Source organism: Melospiza melodia, chromosome Z (genome assembly GCF_035770615.1).
Source record: "Melospiza melodia melodia isolate bMelMel2 chromosome Z, bMelMel2.pri, whole genome shotgun sequence".
Lineage (NCBI taxonomy): Eukaryota > Metazoa > Chordata > Aves > Passeriformes > Passerellidae > Melospiza > Melospiza melodia.
The window spans coordinates 80,597,802-80,611,523 of record NC_086226.1 but is presented as its reverse complement, the minus strand read 5'-3'; the positions used below and the strand labels follow the sequence as shown (position 1 = coordinate 80,611,523).

Sequence of the window (13,722 nt, the reverse complement as noted above, 5' to 3'; positions counted from 1 at the left end):
TTCGGGGAAGTGTGATCTCCTGAGAGTTCTCAGATTTCAGATGGTTAACACTCCTTTCATCAGTACATTGGGTGTCTTTCCAAACCTTGAAACTCTATAATTCCATGACTTCTTGGTCTGGGAACATGCATAGAACCTAGACAAAGCCCACTGAAGCCAGAGTGGGAATTTTTCCCAGTTCTCCTTTTGGGGGCTCAAGAGAAGATCATCATTTTCTTCAGAGTTTTTACCAGAGTGCATCTGCCAAAGTGCCATAAAAACAGATGGAAAGTGTGAGAGAGAAAATACCTCCCAATATCTGAAGTTATTTCACAACCAGAAATTTCCCTGAGTGTTTTTTTTTCACAGGGATTTCAATATTGCACCTTTTTGAATTCCCTTCTTTTCCCTAGGGAAGACAGTTTTCATGTAGGATGGAAAGAAAAGTGTGTGGTTTTGACCTGAGTCTGACATCACATCTTCCAGATCGACGAGCTGTTGATCAAAGCTCTTTTACAAGGGGAAGTATTGGAGATATTTTCACTGGCATTTTTATTTACATATTCTTAGGCTGATTCTTCAGGATGTCTTCTAGACATTGTGGGGAAGTTCTTTCTGAGAGCCATTAACATTCCAAAGGCAGGAGGAGTTTTCACAAGTTCAAAGCACGTGAAGAAATTCATAATAGCATAAATGACCTTGGTGTTTCTTAGGTAACATTCAGTTTCAGGTAGTTAATACTCATGTGATCAATACATTGCAAATAAAATTATATTTTTCAGGGCTACAAACCTCTGAACAATGTGAGATTGATTATTGGCCCCTTCTTGAGATGGCAGTCTAAACATGCCAGTGTTTGAATAATTCATATAACCCTGTTAATGGCATTCATAACAACTACCTTTGGGACTAAAATAATGACTTAATAATAAGAAGGAACAGACTAAGCAAGTTTTTTAGTCTGTCTAATTATGTAAACTCTCTGAGGCATAAATTGAAAGTTCTCAACAAAAGCCAAATGAAGTAGGTGCTTTTTGATAATTCTCATAACATATGTTCCCCCACATTAGCATTACGTGGGCCAAACAATCCTTGTATTTATGCTTTCCACACAAGTAGGGTCTAACCTATATTCTGATCTCTTCACAGAGAGGCAAATTAATTTATTGGTCCAATTTGCATATCTGATTCTGCGTGTCTAATTTAAAGCAGGTACATGAATGAGTCTCACTGAGGATGGAGTTTGTTTTTAGAGGGTTGGCTGAGGCTGAGATGCAGGTGGGTAGAGGGAAGTCCTGAGAGGTGTTTGGTCTTACCCTGAGGTGTGATAAACTGGAAACAGCAGGAGGGTGAGTCTTCAGAGGATGTAATAGCAAAGTTATGAGGGTGCTTTGCTGGACCTGCATCCACATGAGTGAAACAAAATGGGCTGGGATCAGAAACAGCCTGAGTGTTTAACTGGTCTGTCCTCAAGGTGCAATCCCACAACCATGCTGGGAATTATAATTTTCAAAGCAACCTGTAACAAACGTTTGTTCTCCTAGCCTATAGCATGACAACAATTTATGCAACCACATGAATAATTTACAATAAAACATGTTTTTTCTCCGTGGGGCAGACCTCCTTCCAGCATGCCAGTGAGGGTGCTGCTGTGCATAAATCACTGCGTATCCTCGCTGTGTGCTGCTTAAAACACACATCACTGCCGCTGTGCTGACTGCATTAATGCCCTGAACTAAATCCAGGGGAGCTCTGCTGACAGTGCTGATTAGGAGAGTATCAAAAAGCCACAGACAGGCAAGACAGATGAGCACCTTGTGTGCAGGTGCCAGCGAGGCTTTGCAAGGGGAAGTTAATAGTGACTGACCTGCTGTGCCCTTCCTGCTCCTCATCAGCAGCCCAGCTCTGCAGCTGCTCTGGCACCAGGGTGAAACAGCAGTTTGCCCTGTTCAGACTGGAGGAAACAACCTTGGGGAATAAAAAGGAAGTGCTGGAAGGAGCTTTCAGACCCGCTGACTTTCCCAGGATTGAGGGGATTGTGTCAGGTTGTTTGTTTCGTGGGTTTATTAAAAAACATTTCTATGTTTCTCTATGCTAGTGTCCCTATTTTTCATCAGAAAATGTTTGTCGGCATGCTTTCTATCTAGCTTTGTCAGAATTATGACTTTGGGGAAAAAAAAAAGAAAGAGACAAAAAAATTAAATTTCAATCCTTCAAAACCTGATGAGATCAGCAGGGAAGGGTTGCTGTAATAAATCTTTTAATGCCAGTATAACCTTGATCTCTTATTCAACCCTGTTTTTATGTGAGTAATGGTGAGTAGCAGTAAAGACAAATTTACTTTGTGCTAGAAAAGATGAAGAATTATTTATGACAACACTATTCCATCTCATAACTGAAACAGGTAAACACCTTTGTTCTCCATAAAATGCACTTCTGTTTATGAATCTAAAACTACATTTAAGGTCTCAAAGACCCAAGGTTTCATGTAGGCTTTAATCTGAGCATTTCTGTAAAGCTTGCTCTGGAGGAACACTTCAGGTGAGGCTGTTCTGCAGGAAATGTTAGCGGTGTTATTGCTAGCAGTGAGATAACAAATGAGGGGAATGTGGCTATGGATTCTGTCCAGGAGCATCATGTAGGGGTCTTCCTAAAGTCACTCTGTCTTCTCATCCCTCTTCTCGTCTCCTGCCTGCAACAATGTAGATGAGACGGATGCAGTTGGGTGTTTTTTTATCTTCTTGCCCATTTTATAGATCCTGCAAAGTGAATATGCTAGCATTTGATCATAAATTGTAATAGGAAGATAACACCTTCCAGTGGAGCTGTCCCAGTCCCTGCTGTTCTGTTACACTCACACATTACAATTCTGAATTTAATCTTCTTTTTTTCCCCTATGGTTCTAAAGTTTGTAAACCGTGCTGAGGAGTTACTGATGGCCTTTGTTTTGTGGAGCCCTTTGGACTTTTTTATGAAAAACAAACTCCTGCATTAACTCACAGCTACCATTGCAGCTGCACACACACCATGCAGATTTGCAAGTCTGCTTCTGAATTGCCTCTGAAAATGGTGCACTGTACAATCAACAGGAACTCCTGAAATTACCTTGTTCATATCACCACTTTCTCTTAGAGAAAAAGTCCTCCTCGTTTATTTCCTTTGCAATATAGATTTTTTCCAGGTTCCAGTAAAATCTAGATTGGGTACGTCTTCCTTGGTGTAGACAACAATTTAGCATCCCCAAACAGATTGGAGTGAATCATTGGAGTCCAGAGCATTAGTGAAAATTGTTTAATAGATAATCGCTCCTGCAGGACCAGTGCTGAGAGCAGTGAGCACGGCACCCTGGTCCCTTTTTCCCCTCCTGTGGAGAAAAGGCCATGACTCTGTAACCTGCTGTGACCATCAGAGTGCTCTGTGTAATCATGGAGTTGGGAGGACTTTGGTGGTTGAAAAAAATAGGATTAGAAGGAATTTGAGGAATTTCTTACACTGAAGGAGTTGATTTTATTCCCCAGCTCTCAGTCATACACTGCTTTAGAGGGTATCTGCCTCAAGTGATTTTATTTGATTTGTTTTGGCTACATGGATGAATTCAACATGCAGTTGTGTGCCCAGCAGGGGACCTGAGGTGGTGTTTCTTGCCACAGTCCCTGAACTCACATAAATTGAGCTGACTCCATGCCTGTTCTCTCCTTGTGCTTTCCTCCACACCAGCACAGTGACTTTGCACCCCATGTGTGGCACAATCCAGTTCTTGTAGAGCCAGATTTAAATACATTGGTGTCTAACTACTGGCTTCATTTCACACACAGTTTTACCTGAGCAGCTCCGTGTTCATCACTCATTCCAGTCCCAGAAATCCTCCTCATTGACGTGCAAAGGCCATCAGAGCAGATTCCACAGCCTGCAGCAGTCAAGCAGAACCTTATCTGAGTTTCATGAAGTTCTTTGTGCCATAAGGTTTTAGGGCACAGGGTGTGCTCGGACTGCAGCCAAATCCCTGGCATATCCTGGGTGAGCCAAATCCCTCACTGGAAGTCACTGGATGCAGGAGACCCCTCTGAGGTGCTGCTAAACGCAGGCCCTTGAGCAGAGGTCGAGTGTCAAGTCTGGATCCATTGCTCCTAAAATAAATTTAAGTGGTAGATGTCAAAAAGGTAAAACTGATCCTTCCTTCCTTCTTTCCTTCCTTCCTTCCGCCACTTCCTTCCACCACTTCCTTCCTTCCTTGCATTCCTCCTTTCTTTTCTCTCTTTCTTTCTCCCTTTCTCTCTTTCCGTCTGTAAGTAGATTCCTCAGATGTCCATGCCTGCGTCTTCTTCTTGCAAGGCCTTTACCATGCCTTATTACTTAAATTACTGAGATAAATCTCTCAAAACACTATTTATCTTCTTTCATCCTTGCTTCTTTCCAGTTCATCTAGGTAATAATAAGGGACCCTTAAGAAGTGAATCCATTACCTTTTTTAAAAAGATATATTATTCTTTTGTTCCTATCCTGGTGACTTTCACCTCTTTGTTTTAAAACACCATTACACATGTAATTCAAATGTATAATTTTATGTCCTGGATCTTAATCCACAAAGCAGAGCTTCCTGAGCTGTTTCTCCCTCACCCTCGACACAAAAAAACAAATTTGAAAAAGCTTTTATTATTAAAGGATGCAGTTCACATTTCTTCAGATCTTCCTACTAAGGTATATTAAATAGGAAAAAGTTTGGACCCTGCTTTGTTACAGCCATTGCTAAAGTTGCAGTATTTTCAATTTTTGCTGAGGTCGAACTTGAAAAATTTAAATCATATTAAAGAACCCAAAGATACAAAGGGAAAATTAATTCCTGATGTACCCATATTCACTGAAAAGCATGGTGTTAGCCCAGGAGGGATTTCCATATTAGCAAGCCATGGGCATTTGAAGCTTTTTTTTTTTCCTACTTCATTGGGATTTTTCTGCAAACGTTGACAGGATGTGTAGAGCTTGGAAAACAAGGCAGCCTGGTTTTACTTCTTATGTTGCATCAAGTTCAATACTGCTTAAAAATAAGGCTCAGTTTTTGACTCAAAGGATGGAGACTGATCAAGAAATCATCTAAAAGGAAAGATTCTGCATATGGGAATAGGACATCCAGTGGTTAGTGCCATGGTTTCATTAGAAATTATCCTTTGAAAGTAAACAGGGAAATAAAATCCCCATAAATTCTCATCCAAAACCCCAAAGATTATTACCTGGAAATAGGAAAATTGGTAATTAAGCTGAAAAAAATATTATTATTTATCTGCATCACTGGATCAAACAAAATTTGTTTAGTGTTGCATTATACCTTCCTTTTCCCGTGCAGTGAAATGTGAAGATGCTACCAGTCAGCAAATAATCAATGTCTGGTTTCTGTTTCCTTGTGCTTTCTAATTTAGTTTTGCTAATGGTATTCACTTCATTATTAGCAATTTTGTAAATACATGGAAAATTGGTTTATTTGCCTGTTAATTAATATTCTGAAATTCCACATAGAAAATGAACTACTCATAAGAGACTTACGTAAATCTTTAACTGGATGCTATTCCATGTTACCTACATTTTTAATGTAGTTATGGGACTAATGGTAGTCTCTGGAGCTGTCCTTTTACAAATATAACATATTTATTTTATTATGTTTTCCCCTCTGAGGGACCAGGAATTGGGGAAAAGAAGTTTTCCAAGGCTGAAAAAAGTAATGAATCTCTTCTAATTTATACCTGTCTGAATTCCTGTTGTGAGTCCATTCTCCCCAGTGGAATTGCACATCTTCCTGAGTTTTCCTGGCATTTGTGTGGAAGATCCTGTAAAAAATCTGGTGGTTTTGTAGGAGGCTTCTGCTCTCTCAATGGGTCTAAACCTTGAGAACACACATTGTTAATCCAAAGGTTGTGGGTGTTTAATAATTTCTTATAGGGAGAACTATGGTAAAATTACACCAAAAGCCAACTATTCCAAAAAAGTAGCTGAGAAATAGCTCAGAGTGATAGATTCATTAAAAAAAAAAATCCTAGAAGATGAAGCCCTAAAGCAGATAGCCTTCTAGAAGTAATGGGTTAAAACATGGAATGTGAGGCCTGTAAAGCGGGGCCTAGCACTAGAACACACGGAGAAAGCACAGCACTAGGAAAACAGAGTAACAAATTAGATAAGGGGTAGAGCATCATGACAGGGGAAGAGATAGGTATAGGAGAAACTAATGGACTAAGCAGGTTTAGAGCCAGCAATGTCAAACGATCCTAAGGGTTTTGCCAAACCACAGGATCTAAGCCAAACACACCGGGAATTGACCAAATTAGGAAATGAGTTCAAAAGTTTAAAGAGGAAGACTCATCGGAAAGACCCCGTCTATGATGAAGGCAACAGGAACGACCACCTGAAAATTCCCCAAAAGAGATGTCTCCACCTGCGCTCCGCCCACGCTCCGCCTACACCACGCCCCATATGAATATGCATGATTATGTACCTGATCTGATGTAATCCTACACCCAAAATTGTATATAAGGCTTGCTTTTGCTATGTGAACTCAGAAATCCATTTTGTGATTTCTCCGACGCGTCGCTAATAAAAATACCTCCTGCTTAATTGACTTAAGTTGAGTCTGATTAGGCAGTCACTCTGCCTGTTTGGGGCAAAATTCGGCATCAAAGAAACCACAAAATTCTACAGTTTGGACAAAGACACCAGAGGCTTCCTATTGTGCACACAGAGAGATCTTAGAACACCAAAGCCTGATCATCTTACATCCTTCACAGAGGTTAGATTTTATTGCCAAGGGGGAGAAAGTCCTCAGGCCACAATGCAAACAATAAACCAATTAAGGTATTTGGACAGCAGATCTGCCTCTGAGTCCTCCCACACCTGTGCTGGGACTGCTGCTCCAAACAGCGGGGACTGCCCTGGCTCAGCTCCAGCCACTGGGGAGCAAAGATAAAACTCATTTTTGAGGAGACAGGTGCTAATGTAGTGTAAAGTATTATTTACCCTTCCCAGCTGTTTGCTCTCCAGTACCTCCACTCATCTCTTTGCGCTGCACATCTGCCTGCACCTTCACGAGGCTCTTTGCTGAGCTTCATTTGGTGCAAAAGTCACAGATTTCAGCTGACAGGGAGGGAGTGCCGCTGCCACAGACTGAGTCTGACACTGTTGGGTTTGAGTATCACACCCTGAGTTGTTTCCATGCCACAGGGGAGTAAAGGAGGCAGAATTAAGGCTGCTGGAGCGATGCTGAATTTGTTCGCTCTGAACAAATCTTCGTTTTTTACTTCAAGGAGTTTTGTTCAGCTCAGACAAGCACACGAGGAGTGTTCGCATCCACTGATTGATATTTTGGTATTGACTGCTTTAGGATTAGCATTTCAGCCTTGATCACTAGGTATATGAATTTTCAGTGAGAGTCAAGAAAAAGCCTCATTTCTTTGCTGTCAGAACTTCCATGTAGTATTAGTTTCACATGGAAGTTTTACTTGGTGCTAACTGAAGGCCTTTGGTATTGCAAATTGTCTTCTAACAGAAGAGAAGATATAGCTTTGGGTAAATTATCGCACTGTTTCATTTCCCTTTCAGGCAGAAAATAGGTAGGAGTAACCCTCTATGCTAAAATTAAGCAATATCCCCGTCGTATTCTGTATATCCATAATGTATGCACACACATACAGGAAATAAGCATAGTCCAAGCTTTTGGTTCAACTTTTTTGTTCATTTGCTTTATACATTTGCACGTGAAATTCATGAAAGATCAAAAGAATTAATGCAAGTATAAAAACAGTCATTTAAATGCTACAGCTATGGTTTTTTTTCTCTCATTTAGGAAAAATAAAAGGTGAGTTAAAGGAATCAAGGGTTGTTTCCGTCAGATTAACAGTGTACTGTTATTTCAGATAAACCTGCAGAAGAAGATGCGAGTCACTGGAGTTATAACCCAAGGTGCCAAGAGGATTGGAAGTCCAGAATACGTGAAATCTTACAAAATTGCCTACAGTAATGATGGGAAGTCATGGACAATGTACAAAGTAAAAGGCACGAAGGAAGACATGGTAAGATAAAGTCATCTGTTACTGAAAACATCTCATGGTTTAGCAGCCTTCAGAAGTATGAGATGTCTTGGGTATTTAAGCCTAATTGCCTGGCAGTATGATATAGGTTTCACTGTTATTATTTTTCTGTGTGAGAAAAAGAAATCAACAAATTTGCATCTCTCTGTGCTAAGAATTTCTTATACTTTAATTGATGGTTGCATAAATACTATTTCCCCAAGCTAGAATAATCCTGTTTATTGCACTTAACTGATTTTCATATTAATTAGTTTACCAGTAATTACTCATTGCTCTGTTTTCAATTTCGTTTTATTGCATTGGCAGATTAGCTTTAACCCTTGGAAACACAGAGCCCATTCATCAATGCTAATCTCTGTGCTGCACAAACAGTATCATCCAGCGGGGTGTGTGTGTTTACAGTTTATAGTTACCACTTATTTTTGATGGAGCTGTGCACACAGAGCAGGAAAAAAACCTTTTACTGTGTAAGTTTGCATAGAAGGCAAAATGCGCTGCATTAGATGTAGTTTCTCTGTCAGAAAATTAAGATTTTGTGTGAAGAGGAGCATAATGAAGGGCAGAAACACAGCACAGGGATGTCTGGTTAGAGGGAGGGGTGAATAGAAAAGTGCTGGTGGGTTTAACTCATCCCCTCTGTGATCAGTGAGAGGGTTACAGTGCACTTCAGTGGGAGCTGGATCGAGTTCTTGAACCAGGTGGGGGGAAAATAAACATCAATCAGAGCAAATAATTGCAGGCTTAATTGAACTGCAACTATTTCATACATTAATCAAGAAAAGAAGGCATAATTTAGTTGCATGAGGAGCTTCAATTTCTGAGAGGGACAGGACAGAGACCTTGGTTTGGCCCACGTGGCAAACCCATCACAAAATGGCACAGCAGGACATTCTGCTGTGAAAACTTGTGTCATGCACTGGCAGCGCTAAACCAGCTGCAATTTGGGGAAATCCTCTCACAGACAGAACAATTCGGGTGCTTTTGAGACACAGGAACTCGCTGGGACTCCAGGGATCCTCCTGACACGTGTTATTGTGCTGCTTCAAACGTTGTTTCCCCGCAGGTGTTCCGTGGGAACGTGGACAACAACACCCCGTACGCCAACTCCTTCACGCCGCCCATCAAGGCGCAGTACGTCCGGCTGTACCCCCAGGTGTGCAGGAGGCACTGCACCCTCAGGATGGAGCTGCTTGGCTGCGAGCTCACAGGTGGGGTCCCCACAGCCCCCAGCCCTCCGTCCCCTCCAGCTGCTCCCAACAACTCGTGCTTTGTCCCCGCTGCGAGGCGCACCTGGCCAGCCTGAGTTTGTCCAGTTGCTTTCATCCTCTTTATCTAATTTTAAAAAAAATCACAGAATCACCAGGTTGGAAGAGACCTTCAAGATCATGGAGTCCAACCCAGCCCCAACCCCTCAAGTGAACCCTGGCAGCCAGTGCCACATCCAGGCTTTGTTAAACACACCCAGGGATGGGGACTCCACCACCTCCCCGGGCAGCCATTGCAGAACTTTATCAGTCTTTCTGTAAAACACTTTTCCTTGATATCCAGCCTATATTTCCCTTGGTGCAGCTTGAGACTCTGCCCTGTGGTTCTGTCAGTGCTGCCTGGAGAAAGAGCCCAGCCCCACCTGAGCACAACCACATTTCAGGGAGTTGTAGAGAGTGATGAGGGCACCCCTGAGTCTCCTTTTCTACAGGCTGAGCGCCCCCACCTCCCTCAGTTTGTGTTCCCAGCCCCTCTCCAGCCTCACTCCCTCCTCTAGATGTGCTCCAATGTCCCAAAGTCCTTCCTAAATTTGGGAGCCCAGAACTGGACGCTCAAGGTGTGCCCTCAGCAGAGCAACACTTGGCTCAGATGAGTGATGATGGCCACTTGCAGTGGCACAGGAATGTGTCCCGATAAGGCTGTGTGCTGTTATCCCATTAACACTTCCTATTTTTTTCCTGCGTGGGTTTAATGTCCAGTTGATCACAGGAATCACAGAACCAATGAGGCTGGAGAAGAGCTCTGAGGTCATCAGGTCCAGCCTGTGAGTGATCCCCACCTTGCAACACAGCCCAGAGCACTGAGTGCCACATCCAGTCCTTGGATACCTCTAGAGATGGTGATTTAGCAGTTTAAACATGTATTGATGGCTAAGTGGACTCAAAATGTACCACCCTGAGCAGACTACAAGGCAGGGAGCCTCACCCAAGGCCTGAAAATTGTTCCTGAGCCCCAGAGCTGCTGGGGACCCTTGGTAGCCACAATTGTCATACCTGATTTGGGAAATTCCTCCTGTGGCTGTCAGGTGACACCACCCCTGTGCTCTGTGACATCCTCAGAGGGATAAGCCTGCTTCCTGTGGTGTCAAGGACAAGTCCAATAAGACACAACTTGGTTGGGCTGCTTTAATCAAGATTTCAGTTTGGATTTGTTTTCTGGGTTTAGCAGAAGCAGGGATAGCATCTTGTAGCAAAAAGTAAATGAAAAAGTGGACCCAGTATAAACCTTCCCTCAGATTCTTATTAAAGCTCTGAAATGTAAAGCCTGACCTCTAGCCACCTTGTGCAAGAACTGTGTTCCCTTACAAATTCAAAAAAGCATGTAATGTTTTATCCTATTCCAAGAGATAAACCTTTTTACTGGTGGGAGCACCCCACTGATTCATTTAGGAGTGATTTTTATGTGGCTGCCTCTTTACTCTACTAACAATAGTCATCCAGTTCATGGGTGATACATCAAAACAGCTGGAGTTAAACAACTCTCAGTCAAAACCAGATTCAGAAATGAAAAGTTAATGCATTAATCTTGGTGTAGCCCTTTTCCAATATAGATAGGTTTAAGAGTAAATAGAAAATCCTGTCTAGCTGCTTTGTTCTATTAGATTTTTTAAAATGTCTTCCACTTCTGGAACCACAATTTAGAGTAAGTCCTTGCCAGAATGACTAGGAATTGTTTTGCTCAAAGAACTGTAAAAGCTAGTGAAGTGAATTAATTTCTGTGGTCTCCTAACAATGTCAAGGTCATCATCTCTTAAAACTGTGGACAGCTGAGGCTCAGCAGAGCAATTTCAACCTTACTGAAGGAAAGGTGTAATTACACAGACTAATTCTCTCTTAATTCCAGGTGGTCTGCCTTGGGTGGAAAGGCAATTTGAAGGGTCTGCCTTCTCTAACATGGCCTGGTGAGAGAGAAGAGAGTGAGTGGTAAACAGAGGGAGACTTGTAGCATTGGATCATCATAAAAGCTAACTCCTTAGGACAAACTTCAGCAAAATGTTCAATGCAATCTGCTTTAGTCTCATAAATAGCTGTACTTACCAGGACCCACAGTCAGGATCAATGCTAGTGGAGCCAACCATCAATAAATTAGGCATTAATTTTCATGGCCCTGTGTTCCTGCCTTGCTTGTGTTTTGCACATCTCTATGTCCTGCCCTCCCTTCCCTCCACAGAGTATTGATGTGAGGGGAGAAGCAGATCACAGCCACTGCTTATTAGAATGCCTCTATTCATTGGGCTGTTATTAATAGCAGCATCAAGCTGTTGTTTTTAACAGCAGATCCAGTGCTCACACAACAATGTCACTCACTCATGGAACTCACTCTTGCACTCCAACATCTGCCTCTGTGCAGGCAGCCCCTGCTCACAGTCATGTTTGTTGGTTCCTGTCCACAATTCAGCCAGCTCTTGGTGTTTGAGGTAAATAAATGTTACTTATTTACCCCAAAATATGTTTGGGGTTCCTCAGTTCCTGCAGACGGATGTTGGTCCCTAGAACCTGCACATCCCTGTGGGACTCACTCAGAGAAAGCTCCTGAGTGTGTAATTTTCATCTCCTTCAGGTATGCTGTTCCCTGGTAGCTATTTCTTTATCCTAATGATGCCTTGTGAAGACTGAGCTAGAACAGGGGCTGGACAGAACTAAAGAAATAGCAGAGATTTATTAAAAGGATCTCCTCCATGGATGCACCTTGGGCAGCACCAGAGCCCAGCCAGGGCTGCACCCAAGATGAACCAAAATGGCCCCAAAATGCACGGCCGGGCACGGGCTCTGTCCCTGGGATCAGTTCTGCTCCATTTGCACCTTGCAGTTCATTGTCCCATTCCAGCTTTAGCCCAGGCAGTCCCACCCTGCTTGTTTTTCTCTCTCCAGCCCACGGGGTTTGTGCTCCTGGGCTGAGATTGGGATCATTTGTTCCCAAACTGGAGCAGGAATTGTTTTGTCTCTCTGCTCTGTGCACAGAGCTCACCATCCCATAATGTCAACCCAGACCCTCACACTAAAGCAGCACAGAATGTGAAAAATATCAAAGTTAAAACCTGAGGCATCACTAACAGTCCCTCTAGGCACTGTTCACACAAAGCTGACGCACAGGGGGACTTTATCAAGCCTACATTTAAAGATAGGTTCCCCTTTCCTCATTTGTCCTCAGAACTGTGTAATCTGGAAAGGAATTCTATATTTGTTATTTATAGGCCTGGTTGGATGGAGCTTTAAAGCATTAAGGTTTAATGAAAAGTGTCCCTGCCCATGGCAAAGGAGTTGGAATTAGATTTGCAGCTAGATGATCTTAAGGTCCCTATGAACCCAAACCATTCTACGATTCAAGAATATGATGAAAATTTTTAAAATATCTTAATTTTTAGAAACAAAAAATATCACAGTATAAATCGAAACAAAATTACCTTTGCCCTCAAATAATTGAAATACATTGCTTTTGCCAACACTGCACAAATCTTTGTCCAGGACAAGATTCATGCAGACTGTTGCGTGCGGATCCATTTGTGAGTTTTCCTTTGCTACATTGGATATTGAATATTTCCTTTGAGGGTTTGAGCTTTTTCAAAGGAAGAAGTAGATGAGGGTTATAGTATGGATGCAGACTGAAGAGTAAAAGATTCTTCCCTCTGAAGAGTCAACAGAGGAAAGCCTGTCTGTTTATTCCTCCAATTTTGAGGTGCTAATCCCCACTCTTTCTCATTATTTCTGTTCTCCATCAAGCTAGACCAAATAGGACCTGCAAACTTATACCTGGTTATATTTAAACATACAGAGGTATCAGGTATAATTTATCACAGATGGAGGCATCCAAAGCATCTCAAACATTGCAGCCTGAGATGCTCCACTGGGTGTAGCCGAGTGTCTGCATCAGCTATCTCCGACTTCAACAGATTTCAAAAAAGAAAAATGGGAATTGAATCCTCTCACAGGGACACTGAAAAGCAAATTTAAAGGCACAGTGAAGTGGAGATGTTTCAGGGAGGCATAAGCATTGTTATAAACACACACCTGAGAGGGATGACACAAAGCTGTGTGCTGGTTTGATGACCCTGCAGGGCTATGTCTCTGTCATCCAAACAGCCACCATCTCCCGCGGCAGGGGCTGGGAAGCTGCTGCTCTCTGTGACACCAAGACATCCTGACACCTGTGTGCACCACGTTTGCCTCTTCAGATTCTCACTGTTCTTCTCACTTTCTCCCGCTGCCTTTAACAACTGCCTTCCCACCCCCTTTGGGGGCCACGGAGAAGGCAGGCGAGTGTAAAATCCCATTAATTCATGCACGCATGCACAGGCACACAGGCACGCACAGCTGTTGCTTCATAAATGAATAATAATACCCAGAAAAGATAGAACTGGTTTTTGATGGATTGGGCCAGCACTGAGTCACAGCTTTGACAGCTGATCGTT

General features: G+C 42.5%; 1 protein-coding gene across 2 annotated transcripts in view; it reads left to right on the top strand.

The window, feature by feature from the left end:
- EDIL3 (EGF like repeats and discoidin domains 3) overlaps positions 1-13,722 on the top strand; it is a 235,995-nt gene that overhangs the window by 170,221 nt on the left and 52,052 nt on the right. For both annotated transcript variants that reach the window (XM_063180903.1, XM_063180902.1), the window contains 2 exons: positions 7,875-8,030; positions 9,112-9,256. In XM_063180903.1, coding sequence (XP_063036973.1) covers positions 7,875-8,030; positions 9,112-9,256 — 301 coding nt within the window. The remainder of the gene's footprint in view (positions 1-7,874; positions 8,031-9,111; positions 9,257-13,722) is intronic.